We start from the raw sequence: 17,894 nt of genomic DNA on the forward strand, positions 1-17,894 counted from the left end.
TGTACTGCAAAATATATTGCAATGTATTACATAATACATTTCCATATAGGCTATGGGAAACTAGTGCTTTTTTTTCAATTTAACCTACTGCATTTATGAATGATGAAGTATTGAATGAAGTATTTAGCAAGTTCAAAAATATTATTAACCAAGTAGTGCTGTGAACACTCTTTAAGTACAAAACTTAGTTTGTGTGTATTCAAGGGGATTTATTTACACATGTAATAATACATGACTTACTGTACAACTGAGACCAAAACAACTGTGAGTAATCACAACAATACAAAATATGTTCAGTGGTTTCAATATCAGTTTCACAAAATTGACAAGAGTTTTCTCCGATATCAAATTTAGATTTCAGGAATTCTTTAGATGGGTATATGTCATTTATAATTTTAAAATGAATTTCTTTAACTTTAGGGAGACTTGGAAAGGTAAGATAATTCATTCTCAATTCCTTCACCTCTTTCGGGTTAAACTCTTTGAAAATATAGTAACGTTGTATTCTATTTGGATGAAGTCTATCAATAAAAACACTTCTAATATGTTGTTGCATTTATGATCTCTAATAGATAATTCCCCCAGAGAAGGAGATGGGAGAGAGAATGCCACAGAGTAGTGTGAAAGAATCCCCTTTACCAGTAACACCATGTTTTCTGGTATGGCATTTACAATTGTGTAAAACTCTTTAGGATGACACACAAATCCATGTTTCAAACAAAAATCATTGTAATTGAGAACATTACCATAGTTGTCCATCATGTCCAACAGGGAACATTTTTTATATTAAATCCAGTTTTCATAAAATGAAGATTTGTTATGGTGTAAAATAAAGCGATTGTTCCAAACACAAGTTTTGTGTGGACTAAAATTGTGGGAAAATGCTAACTCCCAATAAAGGAGAACTTGTTGAAGGAATGCAGACAATTTAAGAGGTAATTTGTGCAACTCAAAATCACATCTAATCAAAAACTTCAAGCCACCTACTCTCTCAAATATTGCAGAAGAAACGGTAAACCATAAGCCATTTGTATTACAAAGAAAAGATTTTAACCACTGAGTTTTTAAAACACTATTCATTATTTCTAAGTCAAGGACATTTAATCCTCCTTCTTCGTAACTGTGAATTAAATAATTTTTGTTAATATATGATGCTTATTTTTCCAAATAAAGTTAAATATTGCAATGTTACATTCTTTTAGTAAGTGAGGAGGGATAGCTAGCGAGGAGGCTTGGTAAACAAACCTAGAGAGCAGTTCCATTTTAGTTAACAAAACTCTTCCAAAAATTGAGATATCTCTTTGTATCCAGTTATTGAGAATCATTTTAGCTTTTGAGAAATAAAAAAAATAAAAAAATGATTGGACGCTTTGATTGCTATCTCTAGTAATAGTTATCCCCAAGTATTTTACAGATTTTTTTATCGGTATGTTACATAAAGAGTCTAGTTCGCTGCCATGAATTGAAAATAACTCACATTTATTTAAGTTCAAGTGTAAGCCTGATGCTTTGGAGAACAGATTAATAAATTGGATGGCTTTATCAATTTGATATTGGTCCTTTAAAAAGATCACTGTATCATCAGCTAATTGACTAATACCAATTTGTCTTCCAAATACATTCAATTTGTCAAAGTTGCTGTTTTTATTCATCAAGATAGCAAGCATTTCTACCGCTAAGATAAATAAGAAAGGGGAAATGGGACACCCTTGTCTTATTCCTCGTGAAATGTTAAATCTTTGGGATGTTCCAAATGATAGTGAGATAGAACTACTGATGTCTTTATATAACATTTTTATAAAAGAAATACATTTATTGCCAAAACCAAACTTTTCGAGAGAGTTAAATATGAAATTATGTTCAATCGTATCAAATGCTTTCCTGAAGTCTAAAAAAAGTATATATCCGTCGTCCTCAACCCATAATCCAAAATGTCTAAGATTAATCTGATGTTGTTATGTATTGATCTGCCTTTTATAAAACCAGACTGTGATTCACTAATTATTTGATTTAAGATTATCTATATGTCGTGCGTCTTTACCTGGTTTGGGGATGAGAGTAAATAAACCCTGTTTCATAGTCGAAGATAGGGAATTATTTTGGATACACTCGAGAAAGGCTTGAAACAATAGTTCTCTCAAATCCTCCCTAAAGAATTGATAAAACTCTGAAGAGAGGCCATCCGGGCCTGGAGATTTCCCTGCAGATAGTTTATCTATTGCTTTATCTAGTTCCTCTATTATAATGTCAGCCTCACATAAGTCTCTAAATTCCTGGTCTAACTGCGGTATGCTAGTATGTATATTGTCAAAGAGAGTATTACAGTCTGATGCAGAGAATGATGAGCTATATAAGGAACTATAGAATTGAAAAATCTCTGAGGAAATCATTTTAGGAAAGATATTTTCAACTCCATTCACATAAAGACAATTTATGGCGGTTTTCTCCTGTCACCTTTTTTCAAGTCTACAAAATAATTATTACTTTTTTCCCCTTTCTCTATCCATCTTGCTCTAGATCTTACATATGCTCCTTTAGCTTTTTGAATATATAAATGATCAATTTTAGATTGCAAGGACAGAATTTGTAATTTGGTTTCATTGTCCATTTCACTTTTATTACATAAATTGTTTAATTCTAGTCAATTCTAACTCCAATTGTGTTCTGGCCTTACTTAAATTTTTACTGAATTGCATAGAAAATTCCCGAATCTTGTGTTTTAAATATTCCCATTTACTTATGAATGAGGTAAGGTCCTTAAGTGATGCTGCATCATTAATTATAGATTTAATTTGCTAGCAAAAGTTTTTGTGTTTTAATAAATCGGTATTAAATTTCCAGTAACCCTTGTTACGTGATTCTCTTTTGCCTGAGTAGTAGGATATAAAGATGCAACAGTGATCTGTTAAAGGTGCCGCAGATATTGAGATATCTTTGATGAAGTCAGATAGGTTAGATGAGGTTAACCAATAATCAATTCTCGATTTGGAAGTCCCATTAGCTTTGAACCAGGAAAATTGCTTAAGGTTTGGATTCCCATCCCTCCAAGCATCCACTACATTATTATTCAAACAAAAATTAAGAAGGTAAGGATTTGGGTGAGAGGTGTTAAATTTGGGCAGAAAGCGATCTAACGCTTCATCCATAACCATGTTGAAATCTCCTCCTATAATAATATTATCAGTTAGATACACACGTTTAAATTCAAACAAAGAGTCAGAAATTTCAGATAGTAATTTGTTGTTCAGGGGAACACTATTGTAACCACATACATTGAATAAAATAAACAAAACATCGTTAATGTTTAAAACAAGTGGCCATTTGAATCTGTCTTTACCTTTATAATTTTGCCTGGTAGGTTGTTAAACAGTATTGCCACTCCTGCAGAATGAGGTCCAGAACTTCACGTCATCAGGGTTGGAGTGCGTTTCTTGCAAAAATATACAGTGTGAGTTTTTGCAAAAAAGAAAGAAAGCTTTTCTTTTGATAGAGTTACGGAGACCCCTTGCGTTTAGAGAAATACAGGAAAAATGTGATTTCTCTGAGAACATTTAACGAATCAAGAAAATAAATAAATAAATAAATGAAATAAGAAAAGACAAACAGTCAAATGAGTAATGTAACGTGAACACAAAACGACTCTCTCAAACAGAGCACTGTAACGAGATCTCGCTCACCAGAACAACTAAATTCAAACCATCCCACTTAACACTCTTGCACGTGCAAGAGAAGATGAATTGGAAAGTTATTGAAATCAACCGTCCTTAACAATCCGGCTACCTTCTATGTAACCATAGGGACCACGGTAGTATGCTTTCTTCCCAGCAGCTCTTGCCTCGCTAATCCTCGGCCATAGTGCAGCGCGGGCTTCCCGATCTCCCTTGGACCACGGTAGTATGCTTTTGTTAGGGGGGTAACAGTTATAAGACCCGAGACCAGATATGAAGAAAGAAGACCAGGAGTCGTGAGGTTCAATCAAAAAGATAAAAATTTACTGAAGAATAGTTTGCAGTTTCATCGGTAGAGCGAGCGTCAAAGTCTCACGAGGAGGTCGCAAGCCAACTCTACCTTACACAAAATAATACACCAATTATACCATTTTGCAAGGGCAAGCATCGCATCATCATACATCTGATTGGCTAAGAGAATATAAGACCATAAACAATTTCACACATGTGAGCAGATAAAAGGTGCCTATCGCCATTAGTCAGGATAGCTGTCGCCAATCCTTAGATTTAGATCAGAGTTGACCTAACTGTTAGAGGATAGCGCCGATGAGGATGAGCGTTGTGTCCCAAATGCCTACGTAGAAAGTCAAACACACACACACAGACCACCACATAATAACATCGCCAAGGCCGAAGAGTGCTTGAGCTTCGTATTATCAGTTAGCCAAAACATAGCTCCTCAGGAAGAAAGGCAGAGAAATGGCATTGCTCTCTAGAGAAAATATATAATTTCACAAGCACAAAAGAATATAGAAATGATTATGTGATAATGCATATATATATTTGATTATTGATTTGTATAAAAGTAATGTAAGCATTCAAAAGGATATAGAATTAAATATATATATATATAAATGACTGAAGAGACAAGGGATTTTGACCAACCCTTCACTTTCTTCCCAGCAGCTCTTGCCTCGCTAATCCTCGGCCATAGTGCAGCGCGGGCTTCCCGATCTCCCTTGGACAAATCTTCGGTGAACTTTATTCCCCTGAACTTACAGACATCCGAGACTTTGGTGGAGCGCCAGAACTCGTCTCTGTATTTTCGCATGCAGAACTGAATGATCACCTGCCTGGATTTATCCTTCGTTTTGGGACCAACGCGGTGGACTGTATCCACGATGTCTTCAAGTTTGTGGTGCAGGTGTGGAGCAATTTCGGCTAACAATGAGACGACTTCTTTTCGGGAATCTTCACCCGCTATTTCTTTCATTCCGATAACTCTGAGGTTCCATCATCTTTTATAGCGTTCGAGCTCCGACGTGCGGCTTATCAGATCTGTGTGTGATGTGATAACAGAGGTGAGTTGCTTGTCGGACAAGTTAATTCTAGTTCTACAGTCCTTTATTTCCGCCGCGTTGAATTCCACAGCTTTTGTCAGGTTTAGGATCATTAGACTGTTCTCAGTAATCTTCTGCTCAATGCTGTGACGTCAACGAGTGACATACAATAATGACTCCGTGACATGAACTAACACAGACAGGGTATTTATGCACAGACACTAACAACATAAATGGGAACAGCTGGGTGCAATCACAAGTGATGGGAACAAACAAGGATTATGGGAAATGTGGTTCCAGGATGAATGGAGACAGGAAGGAAGGGACCTCTAGTGGACACCCAGTGGAAACACAACAGACACTGTGACATTTGTATAAGCCTTTTTCACACGCAACCGGAAACTACGTCACGCCGGGTAAACGGATTTCCGCCAGAGCTGATACTACGTGTTTTGAAAATGGAGCGGTATTTCACAACTTCTCTCTCGACACTGCCTCGACTCAGATTTGAGGATGTAGACAGAATTGTTGGACGGCACTCAACAGTTAAAGAAGCAAGGCTGAGCAAGGGCTATAAATTCTTCGTTGAGGAATTTATTCACAATTATCAAGGTAAGTTGACAACTATCTGGCGTTAGCACTTGCAACATTACGAATGCTATGAATTGCTAACCATTTTTATGTGTTCAGTCTCTAATGTTGTTGATCGCATGGTGGTAGTGAGAGCTACTGTAGGTGTTATCGATCTATGAGGAAAAATGAGGAGCCCCACACACTTGAGGTTATAATATGCCTGTTGGCTTATATGAGTTAGTCAGATCGTTCTGATATCAAGTTACTGCGGTTGCAGTATTTCTATTTTTATTTTTATTTCCCTTTATTTTAGTTTCACCTGTCTTAAGGTTTTCTTTGTTGTTTTTTAGTTTGTCTATTTCATTGCTTCTGCGGTTGCAGACTACAGCTGTATTTCTTGCTTTTGCTGCTGTTTGCAGATTTCAATTAACAGCACTTAAAGGGATAACGTTAGTTCACTTTAAAATGAAAATTCTGTCATCATATAACGTTACTCACCCTCAAGTTGTTTCAAACATGTATGAATTTCTTTCTTCTGCTCAACACAAAGGAAGATATTTTGAAGAATGTCAGTAACTAAACAGTTTACTGGTCCCATTGACTTCCATAGTATTTTTTCTTTCCTACTATGGAAGTCAATGGGATTTAAGACATAATTGAAATGTCTTTCTCAGGGTAAATATCAAGACAGGAGCCCTTAGTGGGTGTTGACAAATATGGCAACAAATACTATGAGGGCAACAGAAACTTTTTCAGTATTAATTTACATTTTGAAGTGAATTATCCCTTTAATGTAACTCACAGCATAAAATTACAAATAATTAGCTAAACTATTGTCTTCTCAAACAGGTTTCATTGGAGACAGAAGAGGCTGTTTGTATTTCTGCCTATATGTGCAGCTGTGCAGCTGGTAAAGGGTTGTGCAACCATCTGACAGCACTTTTGTATCAGACGGCCCACTATGTGCAGCTGAATTTGCAGTCTGTCCCACCACCACTGGCCTGCACGAGTGAACCACAGAGATGGCATCGTCCAAGAACACAGGCATGTATTTTTCCTTTTCTGCAATTGGTAAGAACACTATAGTATCAACTCAAACAAACAAGTAAGTACATGTTAACATCAAAGCATTATGGACTAATAATGCACAAGAGTGCAAATTAAGTAACAAAGGTATAAATAAACATCACTCAAGATTAATACAATCTGTTAACTGTTATTACTCATTATTATTTCATAGTGACTAAATGCATAAACTGATGTCAATGTATTATATAACCTTATTATGAAGTGTTTCCAGAATACTTTAACACTGCATTTGTTTGTTTTATACTAAGGGAGTCCATCCAGAAACAGTGAGTGAACTTGTTGTCCTGAAGCCAAAGTCAGTTGGGAAGACTGGAATCAAGTCTACCCTATACAGGGCTTACACAGGTAAAACACAACACTGTATGAGTACACGTGTACTCAGCTACAACTTAATGTGTTCAAGACTAATAGTTTGTATTAATTTCTTTAGGTCCCCTTCCAGATCCAGATGTCTTGGCTTCTGGTACAAAACTGAGTCAGATCCATCCCCGGCCTTTGCTGGCACACATACTAGAGGGCATGTCAAAAATAGAGTTGGTCCCCTCACAATTCGGTCCTGTACCTCGTGGTAGTCCACTTTCATACCAATGTCCCCCTATAGCTGCAGATGTTCCTGTTGTTAATTTCCCCCCACTACCTGTGCTTGGCTATCAGTTTGGCTGTAATTTTAAATATGTGCCCACACACCATCAATCACTTCATCTGGAGTCTATAAAGGTTACCCATAGTTCCGCTTGTCAGATTGAAGAGGCCACAAGACTACAGTCAAAATGTACTGCTTGGGGACAAATGCGGCAATCAAGGGTTACTGCAAGCAGGTTCAGGGAGGTTTGTCATGTAGTGGGGGATTCAACTGGTCAGTCATTAGCGCTAAGAATCATCAAGGGCACGAGGCAGACAAGTGCTATGAAACGTGGCCTCGAACTTGAGCCAGATATTTTGAGAAAATATTCTGAGACAGCCAGTGTTAGTGTCCTACCATGTGGTTTTATTATCAATCCAGAAGCACCACATCTAGGAGCCAGTCCAGATGGACGAGTGTATGATCCATCTGAAACATTCCAATTTGGCCTAGTGGAGGTAAAAAGCACATCTGCTGATAACATTGCCCAGGTTCCATTTATGAAACTACAAAGAGGACAAGCCAAACTTAAAGAGACCCACAAGTACTACTGGCAGGTTCAAGGCCAGCTTGCAGTGACTGGTCTACAGTGGTGTGACTTTGTGACTGACACAAAATCAGATTTCACAATACAGAGGATCTGGCGAGATGATGCCTTCATAGCATCAATGAAAGACAAGCTAGACATGTACTATTATAGTGTTTATATGAATGTGTATCTTTCAGTGTTATGAACAGGACAGTTTCTGTTCATTTTCTGACCTCTGGATTTATTCTTATAATTGTATATACTGTATACCCACATTTATGTACAGAATGGTGAATACATGCTTATCTTTTTAATTTGATCTTGTGTAATATATGTGATTATATGTATGCATACACAATTACTAATTCTATATGTATTTATATTGTGTGAATAAAAATGAACAACAGAACTGAGTTGACATTTGTTTTTAATGAATTCTTATTAAAAAAAGCATTTTGTTGTCAACTATTTAATTGTGTCTGTCAAATTATTTTCAGGAAACTTAGTATAAACAATGAAAATATACATTTGATCAAATGTTACAGTACAAAGTAAAAAAATAAAAACAATTTATTTAATTATGTTACCATTAAACATTTAAAGTATCACTACTATTGTAAAAATTAATCTCAGTGTAAATATCTCATATTTATTATATTATACATGTATACTTGTATACATTTACTCCTCAAGAAACATTGGTCCCTGGTAATTAATCATAAAACAGCAATTATGCCAGATCTGATTGATGCTTCCTGACAAGGTGAGTGGCACAACAGAATCCCAAATGTGGTTTTCCTTGACCCTTCGAATGACCCTTTCCACCAGAATTCTGAGGCGTGCAATGGCCTGTGTTTTTTCACAGTCCTGTTTGCTGAACTGCTTAGCACATTTGAAAGGTGGAATGATCAGTCTAGCACCAACACTGGAGAGCATATCCTCGATTGTGAACCCCTTGTCTGCCATGACCTCATCTCCAGGTTCAAGCAGGTCCAAAATGCCGGACTTTTTTGTGATCTCTTTGTCGGAGATTGAACCTGTGTAAAGCTGGGAGATGAAAGTCATTGCACCACACGGAGCTACTCCAACCAGACCTTTAAATGTTGTAGTGCTCTTGTAGCTGGAGAAGATCTCTGAGTGGAGTGTCAGAGATGTGGGGCTCTCACAGCGGATTTCTGTGCAATCCAGGATGACTCGCAGGTTTGGACAGAACAAACTGTACTTATTTGGCATGGAGAAACATATTTGTTGCCTGGACATCCAAATAGGTACTGAACCCAACACAAAGAACAGGTAGTGATAATGGCCCTGCTCACTGTGGCCACGCTTACCCCGAAAATGTCGGCGATTACTTGTTCCTTCAGTCCAGCAGCTACCCGACAGGAATACATGAACAGTTCATCTATGAGCTGGATCTTCCGTGCAGGGCTAGGGCTTGGGAAGGCTTCCTGTGACATCCTCTGTGCCTTAGTCCAGTACACAAGATTGCTGGCAGATGGACAAACAGATTCCCAGAACACCTGGAAAACTTCCTGTGAGGGAAACTTTGTGTAATATTTCATTGTGTGATCAGAAACACAAAATCTGCTCATTGTTGTTTGTTTCTCTAATGACATTTTCTGCAGCCTAGCCTCCAGCTCTTCAATGTACTGCAGAGCCTCATCTAATGCACCTATAAAAATGTAAAATAGTATAGTTAGCAACTAATTACGTATATTTGTATATATATATATATATATACACACACATGTATGTATATATATATATATATATATACACACACACACACACTATATATATATATATAGACACACATGTATATATATATATATATATATATACACACACACACACACACACACATATATACACACACACACACTATATATACATATATATATATATAGTGTGTGTGTGTATATATACGTGTGTGTGTATATATATATATATATATATATATATATATATATATATACACACGTGTGTGTGTGTGTGTGTGTATATATATATATACACACACACACACACACGTATATATATATATATATATATATACACACACACACACACACACACATATATATATATATATATATACACACACACACACACACACACAGTCTACACTGTTATCACCGAAATACACAAGCAAAAGTCAACATTAGTGCTTACCAGCAGGTGGGCGTGCCGCGTAGTCATGTTCCTCAATATGACTGGATTCATTGGATGAATCTTCTGTGACCACCGGCTGCTCCTGAACACGTACATCCGCGCCAAGTCGAACGGCAGATCTCTCAAAAGCTGATAGTCTTTGAGGGAGTACATAGAAATTGTTCCAAGGGAAACGACTGGGAATGGCATCGACTTTTAGCCGCGAACTTCCTGGAATGTAGTCGTCAGCGGTAAAATGCTGACTGCAGACATACGTGCTGCCTCTCCGAATGACGAACGTAGACCCTTCATCCCGTCTAATAGCGATGACCCATTTCTTTTTTTGGTCTTCGTTCATTGGAAACCCGTGAAAACTCAAATAAGGTTGTTTTTGCTTAGAATTGCTGCACTGAGGGACGCTACAGCAACACTTATTCTTGGTCTCGGCCATTGTTGTTGTCACCGGAAGTAAGTTTACCCGCCGTTGGTGAGCACCGGAAACACAAAACCTGGAAGTGTGAAAAAGGCTTATTGTTCATTTTATACTTCAGTTGTAGTTGTTATTCTCTGGTTTACCTATTTTGAGCTGCATTTACAATGCCTTGTATTCATCTTGTTTTTTTATTGCATTATACTTGAAATGTCTGTACTTGAACTTAAAAATCAAATAAAAAAAATATTATTTTAAAGATAAAAATGTCTCCTGACACTATTAAAGTCATAGTTTTGTACTTTCATTTAAAGTACATACAAACTAAAAGTAATGTTATTTTTATAATAATGGCACAGCAAAAGTTTTTGCTGTATAAAGGCATATATATATATATATACACACACGTTTGATCAAACACTCACCATATAATTATAAAATGAAGTAAAAACGGTTTAATAAACTCCTTTTAAGTGACATCAATCAATTAAGCAAAACAAACACCGTTTTATCCAAAAAACATTTATTCAGTTGTCATTTTTACAATACATTTTTTGAAATTTCAATTGAATTTGTCATCAAAGGCTTGTGTTCCAAGTCAAAACTCATTCCTTCACAGATCGCAAACATGAATTACCTCCACCATCTTTTTTCCGTCTAAAGGAAATGACGTATAGCTATGGTTACTGCTGATTGGCCAACGCAGTTGCCAGGAGGAAACTCCTTTGACCAATGAGAAACCTCTTGCCACGCCCATTCCTCCAAGCTGCAGCTGCCCCCGTCTCGGTTCAACACGTCCCACAGTGGGCGGTGGTAAATGTTGTTTTCTAGTTTACGAAACGTCCTCCTTTCATAATTTATTATAGTGAATTTTGTTGTCTAAATATCAGTAAATTATTTGTGATATAACTATCAATTTATAGATGGAGTCGTTTTAATGAATGTCCCGAGGCTGCGTTGTTCCCTTTACGTTATTAAACCCTTTACGATATTTTATTATTTTCAAATGTATTTTCTGTCATAGCAGCGAATATTATTAATAATTATTCTTATGAATCAGAAGAATTTCAGTGGTTACCACGGCAACGATACACTTTACACCCCGTAACGCACACTTCTTACCCATAATCACTTTTACCACTCATTTAATTCGCCAATTATTGGAGGAAATGTGATTCTTTTCAGAGACTCGCTCAGTTTTTTTAGTTGTGATTCGTTCAGTGAAAATTTCTTCAAATTTACATGAATATACGGCAGCAGGTGGTGAAAAAGAGTGTATTTTGTGCTATGTCTCAACGAACGTAATTACTTGTTACAAAATAATTACATTTAATTAATCAAATAAGGCTAAATAAGTGGTTCAGATGACCAAAGCACAAGGTTTTCTTTTACACACAACACCACAACGGACACAAAAGTAAACATAATATACAAAACGCTTTTACCGTATTCGCCTGGAAACCAACAGTAGATCAAGTCAGGAGCAGTAACGTGTGTATCTGAATTCATATCTCACCATTCAGTTGACGCTAACACGTCCAGGTGAAATAAATCAGCACGGGTCACATGACACTCAACTTAAACTGAATAATAATAAAATACAAATGGCAAACAAATTACGAAATTATCACAATACACAAAAGATACACATTTTAAACTATAAAATCAAAAAATAAACCACTGAAATCACCAAGATGTCATAACCCACAGCTGACCTTCCAGCGTCAGCTACATGTTATATTTTAAACCCTAATGTGACCCACAGTTTTATCCTTATAACGATATCATTTTTTATTAAGAAACGGAAACCCCAAAATCGTCATCTCTTGAATATGTTGTTCATTTCTTTATTTTATACCCAAAAAGTTTCTCCTTGAAGTTTTCCTCTTTTTCTTGATGAATTTACCTCTTGTTTCATCCCCAAAAAAAACACATTTTTTTGTGTATTATGAAGAACTATTTTAAGATATTTAGCCTTGTTATTGTTGTTTTTTCCTGTGTATAAATATCATATTACGATGTACACAAAGCAATGATCTTTCTGTTTTCTGTTTTGTCATTATGATTGTTCATTGTTAGATACAACTATGGTATCTTTCCATGATCTTGTATGTAATAAGTTGAAATGATATGAGCGACAGGTGCACTAACACTTCATAACATCAGTAACTGGACAGCCCAACCTAGAACAGTTTTCCTCTGCGTTTGTAATGTCTGCACAGAGGAGACGGGCAGCTGCTGGAAGATCTCTCCTTTGGAGAAAATCTCATTTGTTTTCGTTTGTGGGGTCTGAGTCAAAGTACCCAAATATAATGTTTCTCATATGTATTGAGAAGCCTGGCCAAATCTTACACTTGACAAATGCATCAATATCATTCCAAAGCTTCTGAGTGAAGTGACACGACCAAAATAAGTGAACATCAGAATTCAAACCAAAAGAGCATGTTAGCTCAATGTCAGACTCAAATCTTTGTAGAAGTTTCTTAACAGGACAGAACCTGTGTATGAGCTTAAATGAGATTTCTTTCACTTTATTTGTAAGAAAGAATTTCTGCTGTAAAGACCAGATTTTTTTCCAATTAAGGTTAACAAACAAAGTTTAAAGTTTGTTGAACATCTACATTCATCTTTAGTAATTTGTATGCCTAAATATGTTACCCTATTTTTAACAGTAATACCCTCAATTGAGGTAAGAGAGCAATTTTTAATAGGTAGCAATTCACATTTATTAGAATTTAGATTTAATCCAGAGGCTTTAGAGAAGGACTGAAGAATATCCAAAGCCACTGGAATTTGTGAAGAATCACTCAAGAATAAAGCTGGATCGTCCGCTAAATGACTCATGTTTATTTTAGTGTTGCCAATTGTGATACCCTTTAAAGAACTGTTATTGATATGTCCACTAAGGAATTGTGTTGCAATTAGGAATATGGGAAACTGGACATCCCTGTCTAACTCCTCTTTTTAAGAAGACTCTAGGTGAAGTACCATATAGCTTAATTGAGCCGTTTCCCTTTATGTATAGCATTTGGACCATTCTGCAGAAAAAGTCGCCGAAGCCGATTTTTCGAAGAGCCTGAAATAAAAATGTGTGTTCCAATGTGTCGAAGGCTTTGTAATAATCTAAAAAGAAAATGAAGCCATCACTGTGAATTAATTCTGAGTAGTCTAACATGTCTAACACTAGCCGTATATTATTAGAAATGTGTCTTTTCTGCATAAATCCTGACTGTGTTTCATCAATTATAGAGTTCAAAACATATTTTAATCTTTTTGCTAGGACTGCAGCTATTATTTTATAATCATTATTTAATAGTGTAATTGGGCGCCAATTGTCAATTAAGAGGGATCTTTATTTAATTTTGGTATAAGAGTTATTAATCCTTGACTTAATGTGGCTGGAAGTAATACTTTTTCTATACTTATCTCATATACCTTTAACAAGAATGGTGCTATACTGCGATTAAAAAGCTTGTAAAACTCTGAGCTGAGTCCATTTGTTGGTTTTTAAACAGTTAATAGCGTCCTCTATCTCCTTCAATGTGATAGAGGTGTCACAAAAGTATTTATCTAAAACACTCAACAGGTTTATATTAGGTAAGGATTTAAAGAAATCATATGTTGTTGGTGTGGCGGTATGGGTGATTTGTTTTCGTCATCATTTGTATTCCAGCCTATTATCTGCGCCCTCTGGGCTATAAAAGAAGTAGCACATGTGCCGTCTGTTATGCGTCACTTTTTGGGGAACTGCGTTGTTAACGCGCTTCTGTCGTCACTTCCTGAGAACCGTATGCGATCACCCGAGCCGGTAAGGAGAATGCTAGTTGTTTGTATGTTTTGAAGCATATTCGTTATGCGTTATGCATATGCGTTCTGTCTAATGTATGTTTTAGAGACACTGATCTGTGTTGGAGAACGTGTTTTTGTCCTCCGCTGTACAAGACTGGTACAGTGTTATCACTGTTTGCACGTGTCACAGGTCGAGGTGGGCCAAGCCAGACTGCACCCACCCCTAGACCAGGATCACCCTGAGGAGCGTGTCAAAGGAGGAGGCCGGAGACAAGAATAAAAGAATAACAACTTTATTTAATGTTTAAAAGCAATTTGAAAATCCTAATCTAAAATCTTCTTCTTTCCTTTCCCAGGAATCCGAGGCAACACCGTGGTAAGTCTATGGACAGGTAGGTATCACAGGTGAGTAGGTAGGACAGGGCTCGCTTCCTTCTGGCGCTGGTGCCAGACTCACAACGGTAAGTGACGAACAGGTGAGTATCCCAGGTGAGTAGACGGTCGGAGCTCACTTCCTTCTGGCGCTGGTGCCAGACTCACAGTGGTGAGTGACGAACAGGTGGGTATCCCAGGTGAGTAGACGGTCGGGGCTCACTTCCTTCTGGCGCTGGTGCCAGACTCACAGTGGTGAGTGACGAACAGGTGGGTATCCCAGGTGAGTAGACGGTCGGGGCTCACTTCCTTCTGGCGCTGGTGCCAGACTCACAGTGGTGAGTGACGAACAGGTGGGTATCCCAGGTGAGTAGACGGTCGGGGCTCACTTCCTTCTGGCGCTGGTGCCAGACTCACAGCGGTGAGTGACGAACAGGTGGGTATCCCAGGTGAGTAGACGGTCGGGGCTCACTTCCTTCTGGCGCTGGTGCCAGACTCACAGTGGTGAGTGACGAACAGGTGGGTATCCCAGGTGAGTAGACGGTCGGGGCTCACTTCCTGCTGGCGCTGGTGCCAGACTCACAGCGGTGAGTGACGAACAGGTGGGTATCCCAGGTGAGTAGACGGTCGGGGCTCACTTCCTTCTGGCGCTGGTGCCAGACTCACAGTGGTGAGTGACGAACAGATTGGTTTCAGGGCTACAACAGACTTAAGTCACAAGCTGAGCGGGCCTTCACTGGAACAGCCGGAATCAACACTTCAAATAGAGGTGAACAGCTCTCACATGGGTGGCAGGAGACAGAGTCACAAGCGGAGCAGGGCTTTCACTGGAACAGACGGAATCAACACTTCAAATAGAGGTGAACAGCTCTCACATGGGTGGCAGGAGACAGAGTCACAAGCGGAGCAGGGCTTTCACTGGAACAGACGGAATCAACACTTCAAATAGAGGTGAACAGCTCTCACATGGGTGACAGGAGACAGGGTCACAAGCGGAGCAGGGCTTCCACTGGGACAGACAGCATAAAACTTCAAGCAGAGGTAAACAGTTCTCACGTGTGCTGCCGGGGGCAGAGTCACAAGCTGAGCGGGGCTTTCACTGGAACAGCCGGAATCAACACTTCAAATAGAGGTGAACAGCTCTCACATGGGTGGCAGGAGACAGAGTCACAAGCGGAGCAGGGCTTTCACTGGAACAGACGAAATCAACACTTCAAATAGAGGTGAACAGCTCTCACATGGGTGACAGGAGACAGGGTCACAAGCGGAGCAGGGCTTCCACTGGGACAGACAGCATAAAACTTCAAGCAGAGGTAAACAGTTCTCACGTGTGCTGCCGGGGGCAGAGTCACAAGCTGAGCGGGGCTTTCACTGGAACAGACGAAATCAACACTTCAAATAGAGGTGAACAGCTCTCACATGGGTGGCAGGAGACAGTCACAAGCGGAGCAGGGCTTTCACTGGAACAGACGAAATCAACACTTCAAATAGAGGTGAACAGCTCTCACATGGGTGACAGGAGACAGAGTCACAAGCGGAGCAGGGCTTCCACTGGGACAGACAGCATAAAACTTCAAGCAGAGGTAAACAGTTCTCACGTGTGCTGCCGGGGGCAGAGTCACAAGCTGAGCGGGGCTTTCACTGGAACAGACAGCATACAACTTCAAGCAGGGGCAAACAGTTCTCATGCGTGGTGTGCACACGGGGGGCTTTTCCTTCTGACATCCAACAGGTGACTACAATCGATCTCACTAGGCTCTTATGATGAACGGTAGACCAGCATGACACATGGGGAGTGCACGGCGATAAAATATAAATCTTCCACACACACACGACAGTCCAACTCCAAACATGCAACGTGATGGGAAACGTCAATTCCAGCACTACAAATCCACTCTTCAAAGTGCAAAATAAGGCCAACACTCACCCAGAGGTCTCGATCTGAAGAGCCGATGATAGTCAGAGTTGGGACAGATGTGGTGAATAATTTCCTCACCACTACAAGCGGGCTTCACTTCGCTGTTTTCAAATGGTCAAGGGAGAGGCTAGAGATCGACAAGGAATCAGTATATTTCACTCAGTGCGATGTATACAACGTGATCCAAGCACTCCAAATCAGTATCCAATTTAGTGTAGAAAACATGCGTTTATGAGATTCAATTTGTCAATCACTCATCTCACTCTTTTCCAATCCAGGCGAACGAATTCCACTCTTCAAAACCGCCCTCGGATCCCACAAGCGACACTCCTCTTCTTTCACGATGATCCTTCAGCTGCAACACTCTACAAACGTCTCCCAATGGGAGAGAACCACACCAGATCGACGGGGGAAGACAAAGAAAACAACCAGCCCACACGGAGAGAGAACACTCCCGATCAACGGAGGAGAAAAACAACACCCAGCCTTCTCTTCCACTTGTGTTTTATTCTCTCAAAATGCTGGCGTGGCTTCAATCAGGCACTCAGAGTGAAGTCCCCACACCTGTTGCCAATCTGCCGTTTAGTTGTCATGACAACAGACACACACACCGGCCCGGGGACAGTGTTACACTGAAAGTGCCCCGGCGGGAACACTTCTCTTGTGAAATCAGTTCCGGGGATTATTTGTCACCCCGTGACATACCCCCCTGCCAAACCGTTCTAGTCCCGAGAACGGTCTCCAGTCACCCAGTCTCCGTACCTGGCTGGAGGCTGACCCCGATTCTCTCGCTGAGAACGTCGTGGTGGGGAGATGGGTGCTTCAGGTCGTGGTCCTAGGCCTAGGCCCCTCGGGATCACTGCCCATCCTACCAGCGGGGGCGTCCAAGTCGTCTCGGCCGGTGGGTTCTCTACCACTGGCTTTGGGTAATTCGGGCAAGGGCGGATCAGGTTACGGTGTAACACCCGTTCGGGGCCCGTCTTCCCTTCGGGCCGTAAGGCATACACAGGTTGGTCCGGATGGGGTTGTCGCTGAACGACGTATGGCTGGGCCTCCCATCGGTTGCTCAATTTTCCCTTCCCTTGTCGGCGATTGTCCCGTAGCAGCACCCTCTCCCCGGGCAGTAGCGGGGCTTCTCGGGCCGTCCTATCGTACAGTCTCTTGTTCTTTAACGCTGCCTGATTAATCCGGCCAGCGACCTGTTCGTATGCGGACTGGAGGCGTCGGTGGTGGTTCGCTACCCAGTCGGACAGACTACTTCCCTCTTCTCCCCCAGTGGTTCCCATAAGCATATCCATTGGGAGCCTCACATGTCGGCCGAACATCAGGTAGGTAGGGGCATAACCGGTGGTACTGTGTATGCTATTGTTGTACGCCTGCATCACTGCTGGGAGCCGATCAGCCCAGTGGCCC

At 39.8% G+C, this 17,894-nt stretch overlaps 2 protein-coding genes across 2 annotated transcripts in view; both read left to right on the forward strand.

Moving 5' to 3' along the window:
• LOC306999735 (uncharacterized protein) overlaps positions 1–17,894 on the forward strand; it is a 501,826-nt gene that overhangs the window by 271,716 nt on the left and 212,216 nt on the right. The gene's annotated exons all lie outside the window — the stretch shown is intronic.
• On the forward strand, positions 5,283–8,232 carry LOC307005872 (uncharacterized protein). The gene is made up of 5 exons (XM_079626375.1): positions 5,283–5,620; positions 5,699–5,789; positions 6,431–6,629; positions 6,923–7,015; positions 7,101–8,232. The coding sequence occupies exons 2-5, from the start codon at positions 5,757–5,759 to the stop codon at positions 8,024–8,026; spliced, it is 1,251 nt and encodes a 416-aa protein (XP_079482501.1). The 5' UTR covers positions 5,283–5,620; positions 5,699–5,756; the 3' UTR covers positions 8,027–8,232.

The sequence above is a fragment of the Phoxinus phoxinus genome, assembly GCF_949152265.1.
Source record: "Phoxinus phoxinus genome assembly, chromosome: 1".
NCBI lineage: Eukaryota > Metazoa > Chordata > Actinopteri > Cypriniformes > Leuciscidae > Phoxinus > Phoxinus phoxinus.